The sequence below is a fragment of the Apteryx mantelli genome, chromosome 3 (assembly GCF_036417845.1).
Source record: "Apteryx mantelli isolate bAptMan1 chromosome 3, bAptMan1.hap1, whole genome shotgun sequence".
NCBI lineage: Eukaryota > Metazoa > Chordata > Aves > Apterygiformes > Apterygidae > Apteryx > Apteryx mantelli.
In genome coordinates, this window is record NC_089980.1 from 43,340,399 (window position 1) to 43,356,494 (window position 16,096).

Below are 16,096 nucleotides of genomic sequence, written 5' to 3' on the forward strand. Positions count from 1 at the left end.
TAGATGTCACCTATTAAAAATATTGTCCTTAGTTTGTTTCCTCATGTTTTTTCTAATTCAGAGGACTGCAAGAACTACAAGCATGTAATATGGGAAGTGGGAGATAACCACTCATATTAAAGATGAACAGAGATAAAGATTATTTTTTAAACAATAAAGATTTTTTTTTCTCGGTGCTTGAACAGGTGAAAGGTAATTATAAAGCAATGCAAAGTTTGACCTTTACTCTTAAGTATCACAAAGAATCAAGATTAAATCAAATGTTTTATTATGCAGTTAAAAGGTTTAGTTTATTACTATATGGGTTGATTTGTTGTTCATAGCATACAGTGGATACAGAAAATGGAGAAGTTTCTCATCCCAGCACATCCAATCCCACAACTTGTCATTTTTGTATTCCCATAGTTGCATGCAAAATATCAGCATTGACAGGAAGAAAATATTAAGTTAACCAAACTTCATTTATTTTCTTGCAGGCTCTATTTTTTTGTATAAATATATAAATACAAGCAAATGTTAAAAGACAGTTAAGCTTGCTAAGTCAGACTCCGAAAGATAAGGGACTGCTGACATTGTTCACTCCTGCAGTCTTGATCGAGTATCCTTTGAACTCATGATGATGCCTTGTGATACAGTCACTTCACAGCAACAGCCAGGGCAGGGGGGAGAACGGGGAGCGCATTCAGCCTTTACTTTCTTTAGTGTATAGGGTGTGAAATATGCTTCCCGAAGGAGGAATGGTTAGATACTTCTCTGTGATTCACTGAGTGGCCTCCAACCTGCATGTAATACGGCAGTAGAGAATGCTCTGTTGTGGCCTATGTCTTTGTGGGTAGGGACCTTTCTTGCAGGTTTGAAGACCCATTAAAAAGAGGAGTTGAATTTGAATCTATTTCTGGACAACTCCTTTAAAAAAAGGATTATTGTATAAAGAGGAATTATCAGCACCAGTATCCCTTGGAAAAAGGTCCCAGCTTTGAAGTCTAAAGTTGATGGAAGCGTCGCCCTACCCTGCATGGAGGAAAGGATAGATTTTTTCAAACATACGTCTGGCCTACGCGCTTTCTTCCAGGTTTGCTTTGCTGTAGACCTTTGCACGGAGAGCCCGCTCACCATGCTCATCTCTGTCGATGTTACCTCACTATGTACTCGACCCAGATCCCAGTGGGGGAACCAGCAGGCTCTTAGGTATTACGCTGCGTGCTTCTTAGGTGTTTATGCCTTAGGCCTGTTAACAACCTCAAAAGATCTTGCGCATTGATTCACTGCTAGGCAGAACTGAAAAGCAGTATCATGTTAGTATAGCTACATCTTTTCTAATGAGCTATTGTTCCTATTGATTTAAACAACAAACAAACACACTGTCGTGTTTTTCCATTAAAATTTATGGTATCAAGTACAGCTTTAGTTTTGGTTGATACTGTCAACCAATGTGAATAACCTGATCAAAATGCAGAATTTCTGCATTTTGTCACATTGCAGATTAACTTACAGTGAGGTTGTATATCCTGTGCGAACACCCTGAGTGTTTCTTTAAATGGTATTTTCACAGGAATATACAAACACCCAAGTTCCCGTGAGGGATGCTTTAACTACCGCTTTAAGTGAGTTTTCTCTGTTGTGATTGCACCTGTTGAAAAGAGGGATTAGACAGTTTTGCCACTGAGTTAGATAGTGCTCAAGTTCTGCAGAATCTGTTCTTGTTTCTGTTAGGGGAATGTGATACCTGGAATGGACATAAGATACCCTAAAAACATATATTTGACTTGTTTAGTGTGAAAGAATGCAAAACTTGTCTTGTCATATTAACATAAAAGTTCTTTTCAACTCTTATGTAGTGTAATTTTGTTCAGCTGTATATTGTTTAGCTTTATTGAGACAGTGTACAATATCCCATTTAGGATTTTCCAAAATATATAGTAAGAACTGTCAGATGCCTTCAGAAAATGAGGGGAGCAGACTGAGTCAAGGTTAATGACTGTTTATTAGAGGGTGAAGCCTCCAAGGTAATATAAAGGGTGAATAGTTCTCAGTGTTCAAGAGTGGCTTTATTTGATTTTGCATTAGAGTTTAAAAGTTCAAGCTGTACAACCAGGAAGGAAACCTAGAGGTAGCTTTGTTTAGCAACATTTGACTTTTAAGATACTTTTTTTTTTTTTTGGTAATTAATAAAAGATACAGCAACAAAGTCAGACATCTTGTACATCCAGTGTTAGTATTTTAATGTGGAATTAGAAACAGGGTCATATTAAAAGAAAAACAGTTTACAGCTTCTGCAGGGAAGACATTGATTTATTGGGTTTTGTATTGGGTGTATGAAATCTTTAATAGTGGTGGGAAGTAGCTGGTAATGAGGTGGGGGTTTTTTTCTTTAAGGCCTCCATAGCTACAAGTAGATTCAGGAAGCTATTTGCAACTTCCAGATGTTTTTGTATTATGAGCACGCATGTGCACTAACAGTCCATTTCTGAGCTGGAGGGTCCCTCATTTGGGTTTTCTCATCAAGTTAAAGTCTTGAAAGATTATGATAAATTTCACAGCTCTTAAGCTTACTGTTTTTCTCTCAAACTCTACTGGAGCCAGCATCCTGAACAGATGCAAGTTTTGCTGTGATATTTGTATTTTTTTTTTAATACAGTTACTCAGTTCTTACAGCTCTGTACAATACAGTCCCACTGAATCATTTATACTTTGGTGTGTGGAATTTTGTCATACTTAACTTGTGCTACTTATCTTTTTTCCATAGATATATCCGAATTGTTGGGACCCACAACACAGTGAACAAAGTTTTCCATATTGTGGCATTTGAATGCATGTTTACCAACAAAACCTTTACTCTTGAGAAAGGTCTGATAGGTAAGAGATATAACCCTTTTCCTTTTACATCTCTGAATTGCTGCAAACAGTTCTGCTTTTAAGACTGGCCACCACTGCATTAGAATCTCAAATTATAGCAAATCTTGCTGTACTTCTGCTTCTACACAGGATCTCTGACTTGAGTTAAATGATACTGTAAGCTTAGTTAGCTGGCTTGTCCTTGTGGCTTCTTTGAAATTCTAGTTCTGTAGATAAATTAAATGATGATACAGGAGTGCTAAAGTTCAAATTAAATTAACTTCTGATGACAAAGACACTGGTAATTTAGTCACTCTGTGTTGCTAATCAAATTTTTATTTTATTTTATTTTATTTTATTTTATTTTATTTTATTTTATTTTTTGCGTTTTATAGTACAGTTGCTTTTACCTCCAGCTGGATTAGTCTGAATTTTGCAGCTGGGATAGAGTAACTGGCGCTATTTATTGCGGTGAAGATGGATCTGGGCATTTATGGCCTCTTACACAGCCTAGTTTCAGTTGCTGAAAGTAAACTGTAGTGTGTTGATTTTCCCCCAAAGAGTTACTGACAAATTTAGCTGTGGAGGAACATTACATTGGCTACCCTTATTCTCACAACACCACATTCATAGAGCTCTGTTATTTCTGGTGCCCCAGCTAGCTTGTATAGAACTGGTTTATGTACCTCTACGTGATACTGCATTATTCAAGGTAGAAATCCCAAACAGACCAACAGTACTGAATCATAAACTATGTCAAAGTAAGATTTAATATGGATTTCTTAATAATCCAGTTAGGATGATCTCTGTCCTTTCTTCAGTTAAGCTCACAAGAGAGACGTCCTGAAATTCATTGGGAAAATAATTTTGTGCATCTTTAGTAGTTGTCTAGGTCCAGACTTAAATTTTAATTTTTAAGTCTGCACCTAAGATAGATGAAAGGTAAAACAATTTTAAAAACAAGCTACAGTCAGAGGGAAGATTTTTAGCAAGACACATTCCTTTTAAGCTTCTTCTATGAAAACAACAATACCTGGCTGTGAAAAACTAGCCCAAATTCCTTCAGCCCTTTCCCCATGCATTATACAAAGAAATCACACTGATATACTTAATCTCTGGGCTTTGCTGTGGAATTTCATGATGTCTTTTTAGCATCATGGAATAAATAAATTGACTAACAAATCACACTTTACATTACTGATTTTTGTATCATATGGCCCCAAAGTGTACAAGATGTCTCATAATGCAAATAGAAAGTTTTCTCTCTGTTCCAAGAAGTTTGCAAGTAGTATTGCAGTTGTTATTGACAAGAAAGTACAATAAACCGTAAGGAAGAACTGTGTTTAAAGAAAACTTCAGTAAGATAATTAGTAGAGAAACAAAATATTCAAAGTTTGAAGAAACCTTTGAGGTAAATTTCATATTTAGCACGTCCAGCTACAAATTTATAAAAACTTCATACAAAATCGCAGTTACTCTAGGCAGATAAGTGATGCATATATATGCATTTGATTCACGATGATCAGTTTTGTTTAGTAAATATTCAATTTAGGGCCCAAATAAGACATTTGTTTTCCATTTGTTTGGATTAAATAGTTCAAAGTTTGTTTTGTCATAACAATAGGCAGGGTAGTGAGTCCATGTACACTAGTAAAAGTGTATGTACATCATAATTGACTTGTCTTTTAGAAACTCAATGAAATTTTGTTTTTTTAGTGAGCTTTCTGGCGAGATGAACTGTTCAATCTGTTTTAACATTTCATGTCAGTGGGTTCCAAATTAAAATAATTTCTTTCCAATTAATCTTGGAGGTGGAGACTTCATGTGACTTTACTAAAATTTATCAGTTTGTGGAAATTATTTTTGGTCTAGTTGTGGAGTTATATCTGTACGTTGTTGGAACAACAGGAATAAACTACCATTTTTCAGTATCAGTGGTATATTATAAATACTTAGACCATTTAGGCTATGATTATTAGAACCAGGTCAGTGTATTGCTTGATCTCTTGTCCACATACCTGTGGATTCCATGATCAAATTTCTGTTGATTTAACTGTATGGTACTTTTTGGTATCTTTGCCAACATGCGCCACAGGTATATCACCTGCTGTTTCATATTTCAGTGCTCCCTGCCGCTTGTGCATCTATCTATTAAAGGTATTTGTAGGCATACCTCCCATATGTTTCCACTTTCAGCTGGCACCCTTCCAGGAAAGGCTCCCATCCCTAACAGAAGAATGATCTTTGCCTCCCAGCATTACAGATATCATTTTCACTTAACTTTATTTTTTCTTTCATATATTAGCAGCAGAGATGAGAATGTGCTACCAGCCTTGCAAATGGTAATGTAGATGCATGCAAAGTCCCATTACAAAGAAAACTGTTCGCTGTTGAGAACAGATTACCCTCCTAAGTTACAAGCAGAACTGGATGTGCAGTGTTTGTAATGGACTGCATTATTAGCTACTTGTGACATTCAAAGGTGCAGAGAAACTAATGACTAGTGAGAAAACTAATGACTAGTGGCAGAGTATTGTGTTGCAAATCTGGGAATATTAGCAGTGGAAAGAGCATTCCAACCCAGTAAAGGATGAAAATGACAGTGTTTGTGAAAATATGTGTTAGGTTCACCGCTTTACTAGGTAAAGCTCACTGAGCTCTGAGGAGAGATCAATACAGTGTTTGAAAGGGCATTTGTTGGCTTGCACCATTCTGTGGTCAGTTGGTTCTGGATTGCAAAATCAGCATTCGGCAAACTGTTGTAGGACACTGTATATGCTGTTTAGAATCGTTTTGGCTCTCATTAGCTTCACATAACACACATGCTGAGGTTGTAGCTCTCTTCACTCCTGGGGCTCCTCCGACAGTATGGGAGCCTGTTCACAGAACATGTTTCTCATGCCTGGGCCTTGTCAAGCTCCTGTGTCTGCATATTTTGGAGCAGCAATCCTAGACAGTGGTACAAAGCATCATGGATGTTTTGTAGGGCAGAAGCAGTAATATCTCTACTGGTCTGATGTAGACAGTGATGCTGGTGTTTTCCACTTCTGCTCAGGCATATTCCCATCACTTGGTCAGTACAGCCATGAAGTTGAGCATTTCAAAATAACTGTGATACCCTTGATTGTTGGCAACCTTTTCTATCCTATATAACCTGAAGTCATCCACTAGGAGCCTCAGTCAGCACTAGGATGCCTTCATTTGCTGTCTGAGCAGCTGTCAAATAGCAATGCAATGTATGGTTAGCCACCTGAAAACAAGATTTAGGGCTATGTCTGTCAGAATTCAGGTTTGCTAGTGTTCCTTAATGGGATCCATGTGTCAGTCATTCCCTGTAGGTTGCTGGCAAGAACAGGCAGAAGGACATAGCAAAAGGCTAGGTGTAAAAAGCTTAAATGACACCTGCAGTTTGCTGCAGTATTTCTTCCTATTCATGAGGGATGCTCTGGCAGACTGTTGGATTAAATCACTGACCACCACTTGATATGCTGTGACATTGTACATTTGATGTTTTTAAAGCAGTAAACCATTACTGCATGCATTGCTTTCTTTCTAGAGCCGCTGATTACCAATGGCCATAGTCACTTTGTGTCCCTTTTTCTTGAGAGAACAAGCCTATAGCTGTTTATTTCGCTCAAAAAATCATTCTGAGTACTCTGGTCTTGAGAGGAGCTCTGTACCAACTCATAACATGCTTCTTGCATTTCCATATTATAGAATATATCATGGGACTCTGAGAAACCTGGCAAGCTCTTTGATAAGGGATATGAAGATATGTGTAGAAATGGACATTAGAGCCCAGGTAGTCTCTAGGGGTACTGAATTGTACACATTAGTAGATTTTGTGTGGAGAGAGCACAGCACATAGTGCTGTTCTTTGAGTTCCCTGTAATGGTCCTTGCATGCGTGCTTTCCTCTAGAATCCAAGGAAATCCACTGCTTCCACCAAAACCCATTGGGAGTCATGGTAAATAGGGTTTGTACTACATAATAGTAAGCATTCAATGTCAATCATGGTAGTCACTGATCTGCAGTGATCAGTGGAACCATACTGTTATTCAGTATGGATGAATCAAGCTGTTGTATATGTAAGTCTCTTGAAGTGATCTACAACAAGCAAAGAGAGGTCTGTTGAGCTTCTTGATATTGAAGGGATGGGAGTCAATACAATTAGTAGATTAAAAGAGTAAGAATTCAGTGAGTGGCTAATTGGAAGAGAGTGTATGTGGACCAACTTCTGATTGTAAGTGAGGCAGCAACAGTTGGATGCATGATATTGCAGAATTTATGGCGAGAAAGGGATGAATGAAAAGATTTTGGGGCTACTTTAGGGCAGTCCAGGTATGAAATGGTACAGGGGCTCTATGGCTGCTCCACTAGAATTTAAGGCTATCAGCATCACCCCTTCAAAAGTATTCTTAGAAACTTTGATACAGCAAAATGACCTTGTATTCATTTAGAGCTGGTGTTACATAGCTGCAATAGTTAATGTAAAGTAGTACATTGTCTGGCTCCCTTGATCAAGCAAACTGTTCCAGTTCCACTTCTGTGAAAGCTCTGTGACTGTCAATAGGGTAGTTGGCACAGATTTATCTTACTGCTCTAATGAAGACTTTGAATGTCTCTTTCTCCAGTGACGGGATAGTGTAGAGGGTACTGGAAAGCAGCTAGAAAACTTCCACACAGTATATGAAAGTGCTGTAATTGCTTTTTGAGTATAAAAGCTTTCATTCTCAACCCTTGAAAAGCAATGTGAGGTAGAATTACTGGGTTCGTTGTTTATGTAGTTTGGTCTAGGCAAGAGCAAACACAGAACTGTTGTTTCTAGAACCTGTTTTATTAAGGAAATGAAATGTTGGTCAGCCGTTGAAGGCCACAAGACCCTTTCAGAAAGACTCTGTGACTCTTAGCTTCTACCAAAACAACATTAAAGATAATATCCAAGGAGTTTGTCATTTGAAATCTCATTCTAAAAAAATCAGGCCACTGAGGTATTTGTTTAGGGATATTTAAGAGTAGTTATTTAATTTTCATTATATCTATTCCACTTGATCAGAAAGCTGTATATGTAGAGGATAATTTATCAGATATATTATTACTGATATATAGTATCTATGTAATGACTATCACTGTAGGCTGAAGATTAGAAGATGGGTAAACAAGTAATAAAAATGAAGTGTCATTGCATACACTAGATTGATAGCCGCAATTTTATGTTGCTGTGTTTTTACATACTGTACAAAGTTTTCATGACAAACCATTAACTCGACTTACTGCATTTAAAAGTTTATATGGAAGATCATGTGTACAGTTACAGGATACAATACTGCATGCAGTACTGATATAACCTATTGGCAATTGACTAGCAGTTCTGAGCTAAAAGGAGCAGAAAATATTCTTTCTAGCACTGTCTGAAGTTTTAGTGTTGGTTTACAGTTTATTCTGTTAAATGAGGTGGCGTAAATGAATTCAATCATGTGAAGTTATTCCCTAATGCAGGTGTTAGGGTTGAGATGTAATTTTCCTTTTGGCATATTATTGTTTGTCTCTAAATGTGGATGTAAGTTAATAGTTCTACATACCGGAATCACTGGAGTACATAAATATCTCATTTAACATGGACATAAATATTTTTAAAATCTGAAAAGAAAACAACAGTCACTTTTAATGAACTTCACCTTCTGAAATTTTGAATGGTCTTTAGTCTTTAATATTTACTTTGAAGTCCAAAACAAATTAAATAAAAGTTTTCACAAGTGACAGACTTATTTCTTCAGATACAGATCCAAGACCCAGTGTGATACGATGCTTTGTAAAAGCTTCTAATCTGCCCAGTGGGAAGAGGCTACAACAGTGGGCAAGAGGCTTTTTCTGTACAAAGCCTCATTTGAGTTTGTTGTTTGTTTGTTTTTCCCCTTAATATGTAGGGGCCTGTGTCTCTCTTTTACTTCAATGGGGAAGAAAAAATGATAGCCTCACTTAGTCATGTGTTTAAAAAATATATATATATTGTTATCAGTCCTCACGGCTGAGGGATCATCAAAGACTATTTACTGCAAGACAAAGGTTTTGAGTAGCCTGCCATCTTAACTGGAGTCTGGTTAAGGTTATTGGGAATGCAGTTTGGAAGGCTTATATGGAGTTGTGTTTATCTGTGAAGGTCTATCTCAGTCTATGGGACTATCTTTATACTTGTATGTTACACACCAAAGGGGGACCAGTGAATAATGGTTGAAGAGCAGGAGATGGAGATAAGCCATTGCAATGTCCTTGCTCAGCTTCTGGGGAATGCTGTTCAGTACTTATGAATCATTTTGAACTCTCCGTTGTGCACCTTTCAATGCCTTAGGAGAACTTCTTTTTAAAGGGAAAAAAATGAAATGAATAAATAATCATTCACTTGTCTTTTACTCAATGGCAGTTATTTTTTAAAAAAGTCATTAAATGTGGAAAAGAGAGAAACCAGTTGTATCAGTTTCCTAGTCTGTGGTACACTTTGTGAAATACTGCTGTATCTCTCTCCAAGGGAAGCAGCGAGAGGTGCAATTTTCTCGTTCAGTTTAGCACTGAAACTACACAAAGCTGTTGTATTCTGTTTCTCTTCACCTTTTAAAGGTTAGCCTTCTTTCAAACTGTACAAGTTTTCCTAGCAACATACATCAGCTTCGCTGCAAGCATAGCCTTAGGAAATTATGAAAATTTTAAGACTATCCAAGTACCACAGGGATTTTTTTTCCTATTTCTACAGTAAAGAACAGCTACATAGTCAGTTTAGTTTTTCAACAAAGATCTGTTTATGCAGTTCTAGTTCCTCTGCCCCACCACTCCCTGCCAATTCCAGTGCTACAGTAAAGGCTGCTTAATTCCTAAGCTTTTTTGAAACAATTGTTTTTTCTGAAAGTCTGCTTCAGGCATACTAATGTTTAAAGAAACAGCCCTGTAGCTAGCCACTTGGGTGGCAGTGAAAAGTATGCCCAGTTCTAATGACTTGACTAATTTTTGATATGATTTGTTGGATCAGAAATCACAAACGCTAGCAGATATCAACTGAAAAGTCATCCGCCTTTGTAGTTATTTTAATCCAGACTGACAGTTGCAGAGAGCATTGATGAATATTAGTGGGATTTTCTTTTTCAGGTCAGTCAAATTCTCATTTCCCCTCTCTTCCAAGTAGCAGTTACCAGTATGTAAGAGTATAAATAAAGTTTCCAGTTTCAGTGTAATGTCTATGCTATAGTTTTATCTTTTACTAGTAGATAACAGTACTGTCTAAATCAGAAGATTTGTCAGACTCATTTTTTTGATAGGCTTATACCATGAGAACAGATAAAAGCAGAAGGTGATTCTGCACATATCCATCTTAGAACAAAAAGTACAGTGTATATATGTATACTTACATGGTTCTAACTCCACAGAAATTAACTTAAACACTAAAACAGTGCAGTGATTTTAGTGCAACACTGTATTTGAGCTTTTTTAAGAAGGAGAGTTTATTAACTTGAGTGCAGTGTATTTCATCTGATACAGAACTAATAAAATGAAAATTTCAAATTATTGTTAAGGAAAAAGGGTGACAATATCCAATACTTTGAAAACAGAAGGTCTTTGCTTTGCCAGGAGTTGTGGAATATGTACCCAAATTCTGCCAGTGAGTTGCTGAGTAAATTAGGAAAAACAGACTTCCATTGCTTCTAAAATCCAGTTTTCTCTTCGATGTCATTACAGGAACTTTTCAAAGGCACAAATATGAGTTTGAATTGTAAAGGTACAGCATTCAAATATCATCAATTTTCAGTGGGTAGGATGCATAACTATTGCAAGAATTTAGTAGGTATTTGGTGACTTCAACAGTAAATCTGATTCATGATAGTGATAGTGTAAAGATTGGGGGCAGCTTTGGCTGCAGTAACCATGAGATGGTAGAGTTCAGGATCCTGAGAGCAGGAGGAAAAAAGCAAAAAGCAGGATCACAGCCCTGGTCTTCAGGAGAGCAGAATTTGACTTTTTCAGGGATCTGCTTGGAGGAATCCCATGGGAGACCATCCTGGAGAGAAGAGGGGTCCAGGAGAGCTGGTTGATATTCAAGGATCACCTTCTCCAAGCTCAATGGTCTATCCCAACAAGCAGAAAAACAAGCAAAGGTGACAGGAAGCCTGCATGGATGAACAAGGAGCTCCTAACAAAACTCAGCCATATAAAGGAAGCATACAGGAGGTGGAAGCAGGAACAAGTAACCTGTTAGGAATATAGAGACACTTTCTAAGCATGCTGGGGTTAGGAAAGCCAAAGCCCACCTGGAGCTGAATCTGATGATGGATGTGAAGGGCAGCAAGTAGGGTTTCTACAGGTATATCAGCAGCAAAAGGAAGATGAGTGAAAACATGGGCCTGCTGCTGAATGGGGCAGGGGACCTGGTAACAAAGGACTTGGAGAAGGCTGAGGTACACAGTGACTTCTTCCATTTGGTCTTTTCTTGTAAGGCTGGCCTTCAGCGATCCTAGGCCCCTGAAACCAGTCAGAAAATCTAGGGTGGGGTTACTCTTGAGAGTAAGATCATCTGAGAGTAACATCAAGAGAGACTTACTCTTGAGGGGGGAGGATGAGGACATAAACAAGTTTGTGAGACCTGATGGGATCCACCCATGAGTGCTGAGGGATCTGGCCAATGTCATCATGAGGCCACTATCAATTATCTTGTGAAAGGTCACGGCAGTTGGGGAGGTTTCTGAGGACTGGATGAAAGCAAATGTTACTCCTATCTTCAAGAAGGGCAAGGAGGAGGATCCAGGGAGCTACAAGCTGGTCAGCCTAACATTGATACCTGGGAATGTGATGGAGAAGATAATTCTGGAAACCATTTCCAAACGTATGAAGGACAAAAAGGTGACTGGGAGTAGTTAGTATGTATTTTTGAAGGTGAAATCATTCCTGATCACCCTGATAGCCTTCTACAGTGAGTTGACTGGCTTAGTGAATGAAGGGAGAGTAATGGATGTTGTTTTTCCTGACTTTAGTAAGGCTTTTGACACTGTCTTCTGTAACATCCACATTGACAAACTAATGAGGTATGGATTAGATAAGTGAACAGTGAGGTGGTTTGAAAACTGGATGAACTGCAGAACTCAAAGGGTTGTCATCAGCAGTGAGAAGTCCTGCTGGAGGCCAGTCACCAGCAGTGTGCCCCAGGGTCGATACTGGGTCCAGTACTGTTTAACCACTTCATTAATGACCTGGAATATGGGATAGAGTGCATCCTCAGGAAGTTTGCAGATGATAATGAGCCTGGGAGAAGTGGTTGACAGAGGGTTGTGCTGCCATTCAGAGGGACTGCAACGGGATGGAGAAATGGGCAGAGAGGGAACCTCATGCGGTCCAACATGGGCAAGTGCCAAATCCTGCCCTGGGGAGGAATAGCCCCATGTACCAGGACTGGCTGGAGACCAGCTTTGCAGACAAAGTCCTGATGGATGCCAAATTGAATGCGAGTCAGCAATGTGGCCTTGCAACAAAGAAAGCCAGCAGCATTCTGGGCTGTGTTAGCAAGAGCATCGCCAGCAGATCAAGGGAGGTGATCCTTCCCCTCTACTCAGCACTGGTGAGTCCATATCTGGAGTGCTGTGTCCTATTCTGGCCTCCCCAGTACAAGAGAGACATGGACATACTGGAGCAAGTGCAGCAAAGGGCCATGAAGATGATTAAGGGACTGGAGCATGTGACATATGAGGAGATGCTAAAAGAGCTGGGACTGTTCAGCCTGGAAAAGGCTCAGGGGGGATTTTATCAATATGTATAAATACCTGATGGGGAAGAGTAAAGAAGACAGAGCCCAGACTCTTCTCAGCAGTGCCCAGTGACAGGACAAGAGGCGATGGGCACAAGCTGAAGTACAGGAAGTTCCATTTAAATATGAGAAAAAACTTTTTATAGGTGAGGGTGATCAAGCACCGGAACAGGTTGCCCAGAAAGGCTGTGGAGTCTCCATCCTTGGAGATGCTCAAAACCCGACTGGAGGGATCCTGGGCAACCTGTTCTGTCTGACCCTGCTTTGAGTAGGGGGGTTGTACTAGATGATCTCCAGAAGTCCCTTCTAACCTCAGTGATTCTGTGATTTACTTGGTGGTCTTAAGCATATCTCTTATGCCTTGCATGCCTAGCATGAGAAAAGAAGATATACATGTCCAACGCCAAAAATGCTGAGATTCATTGATTATTTATGAAGTTTTACATACTTGTACGTTTCCAGCTTAATATGACTCACAGAAAGCTTTTCAATGAAATAGAAGGGAATCAGATTGCAAAACATATGCAATTTGGAATTGATGGTTCTTGAATTCTTGATTGCAAAGTTTCTTTTTCTTTTCTTTTTTTTTTTTTTTTTTTTTTTTTTTTGAAATTCAGTGTTATCAGCATCCCGTTTCTGTCTTTCTTGGTAATAGGTGTTTTTAGGAGCTGTAGCTGAAGCTGCATTATTTTAAAGGCTGTAACATTTCTTCCTCCTGAGTGGTTTCTCCCCATACCCTGACTGTGTTCTACTTGTCCAAAAACTATTACCAGAATAATTTTTCTGGTGTTTTTCCCATTCCTGTTTTAGCTGCGGTTGTGAAAACCAAATTCTAGTCCTAAATTTTTTGCTGTATTAAAGAAAAAGCCCACTTTTTCACAGAAAACTACAGGAATAAATCTTAAAAAAAACAAAAAAAAACAAAAAAAACACCCCTCCCCCCCCCCCCCCCAAAAAAAAAACCTAACCAATTCCTTGTATTGTGGAAGGTAGTGTACTTACAGGCTTCCAGCAAGGCCCAAATGTGATGTGTGATATACAAACATTAACTAAGTTCCCTGTCTTCCAAGGGGTTTATGAAATAAATAGAGAAAAAGTATAACATAAGAAGTATATGTGTGGGGGATGAAAATGCAGTGATAAGATGAGGCATAAGATGTGCAGGCCTGTGACATAAGAATACAAGACTGTGTGTTAAGATTTGTTTTCTCTTTTAAATAGCCTAGTGGTCCCAATACCATTCGTGATCTTTTGTTGCTTCTCTTGAGTCAAATATCCTAGTTATGTATTGTGGAGCAACCTTGATTAGCTAGCTGATCTGACAGAAAACTAAACCACTGGAAAATAAGTCATTTTTTGACAGATCAGCTAGTCAATTCAGCTCACCTGCAGCCTGATGATTGGTAGATCCAGCCGAAGAAAATAAGAAAGAGTATGTGAAAGGGGAAAGAGGAGTTTGCGTCTGTACTTCTAATTAATGAGAAGTCTGGAGACTTAACACTTTTTACCATATAGCAAATAAACAAGTGCTAGTTTGTGTCTTGAATAACGATTAGACTTAAAAAAAAATAATAATAATTTGCCAGGTGGAAAATAATGAAAGCAAAATGTCCAACTTCTTTTTAATTATTATATTGGGTTTTGATTTTATTCAATTGAAACAGTGACAAACCTAATTTTCTTCTTTTTTCTTTTGCTCTGAGCTTTCTTTTTTCCACCTGTCACTTTCTAGTGAGGAAACTTGTCACCTCTGTAGAGGAAGAAACACAATTTTACCATGAAATGGAGAGACTGAAAGTTGAGCATCTAACAGGTGACAGCGTGAGAGAAGAATCACTTCTTCAGATTAAATAAAACAAAAATGTACTTCCTCCAGTATAATTTCTTGTTATTTGTTTCTTCATAAAGAGTTGTCCAAAGTCTTACAGCCCTTACTGCATAGCTCTGCAATGGATTGAAATGCATTTGGGTACATGCCATTCACCCCCATCTGTTCTTGCATGTACACCTTGACACTTTTGTATGTGTTTTAAGAAAAGTCAGTAAAATGAGCATTTTTGTTGCAGTGATGACACTTTAGCTGAGAACTTTTGACTGTTTGTTGTCTAGATTACATTATAAATATATTCAACAGCCCATGATGTTTTAAACTACAGCCTTCCTATAAACTAATCGTACTGAGCAGATCTACTGTCTCTCTGTATCTGTTTTAGTAACTGAATTAAAGTTTTATTAATGTATTTTCTGAACCAGCTCCATTCTGTACCTTCCTGTGTCGCAGAGATTTTTTTTGAGAGTTTTTAGTCATTTTTTCCATGTTACCCAGATGAAGGCAGTGAAGTTGTACTGGATGCAAAGAAAGCAGAATCTGACCTGTTCAGACTGGGAGATGAAAGAAACGGAAGCCAATGAATTATAAAGGCTGCATTTATTTTTTTCTGAGTACTTCAGGAAAAAAAATTTATGGAAAACCAAGTGCACTAAAAATCTTTTTATGAAAAAGAATGCATCTTGATACACAGTAATAAATGGATATGACCAAGGTCTACTGCACGCTCCCAACACATTTTCTCCTGGGAGATCTCTAAGGACAGTTGAATTACATGTCTGTCTTATCTTTAAATATAGCTGGTATAGCCACCTATACCTTACCATGGTCCTTAGGCCATACCTTGGAAATTACGGTCCTTTATAAAAATAATTTTACTGGAATTAAATATACTGCTATGCTATTCATTACTCCATACTGCAGCATAAGACCAGGAAACAATGAAATAAGTTTTAATAACTGTTTTCATGCTGATGTCTTTAAGCTCAGTCATCTACTTTTGTTTACTTACAGAATGTGTATGCTTTGCTAACTCGCATCCATTGTATTCCTTAAAAGCAATTTAGATTTGTCAGAGCAAAACTGCTATATGAACAGTGAAAAAAGAATTTCCATACTTGTAATCTCTCCTCTGTTGTCTTCTCTTACAACCTTGATTAGTATAATAGCTGGGTAGCTGACGATTATGGGGGGGGGGAAAGAAAACCAAAAAATAAAAAAAGCAATGCTGTTATTTTTGGCAGTAGGTTTTTGTAAATAAAATGACACAAATTGCAGCAGAAATTCTAACAGGAAAAAGGAAGAGAACCAGAAGACCTGAAAATACAGCACAGAGCAGAGTTCCTAACAGATGGTGTTTTTAATAAATTTATCAGGCAGGTATGAAAGATGATTATGAACATTCAAAATAAGCAATGGCAGACCTCCCCCTGGAGAGAAGGAACAGTGTGGCACCTTCTGCATGCTTCAATTAGTTAGAATCACTTTCGAATTTACCACTGTAAAGAAGACCACAGAATTGCATTAAATATACAATAAAACAGTTTCTGGGCATTTATTAAGGAGTGCAGCTATTCAGGGTGACATTATCTTGGGAGTTTGTGTTTTGGTGCAGATATCTGAGTGTGAGAGGAAACAGGATGATGCAAGAA

At 38.1% G+C, this 16,096-nt stretch overlaps 1 protein-coding gene across 2 annotated transcripts in view; it reads left to right on the forward strand.

The window, feature by feature from the left end:
* The window catches only part of BTBD9 (BTB domain containing 9), a 136,235-nt gene that overhangs the window by 78,918 nt on the left and 41,221 nt on the right, over window positions 1-16,096 (forward strand). For both annotated transcript variants that reach the window (XM_067293191.1, XM_067293193.1), the window contains one exon: window positions 2,747-2,856. In XM_067293191.1, the coding sequence (XP_067149292.1) occupies window positions 2,747-2,856 (110 nt within the window). The remainder of the gene's footprint in view (window positions 1-2,746; window positions 2,857-16,096) is intronic.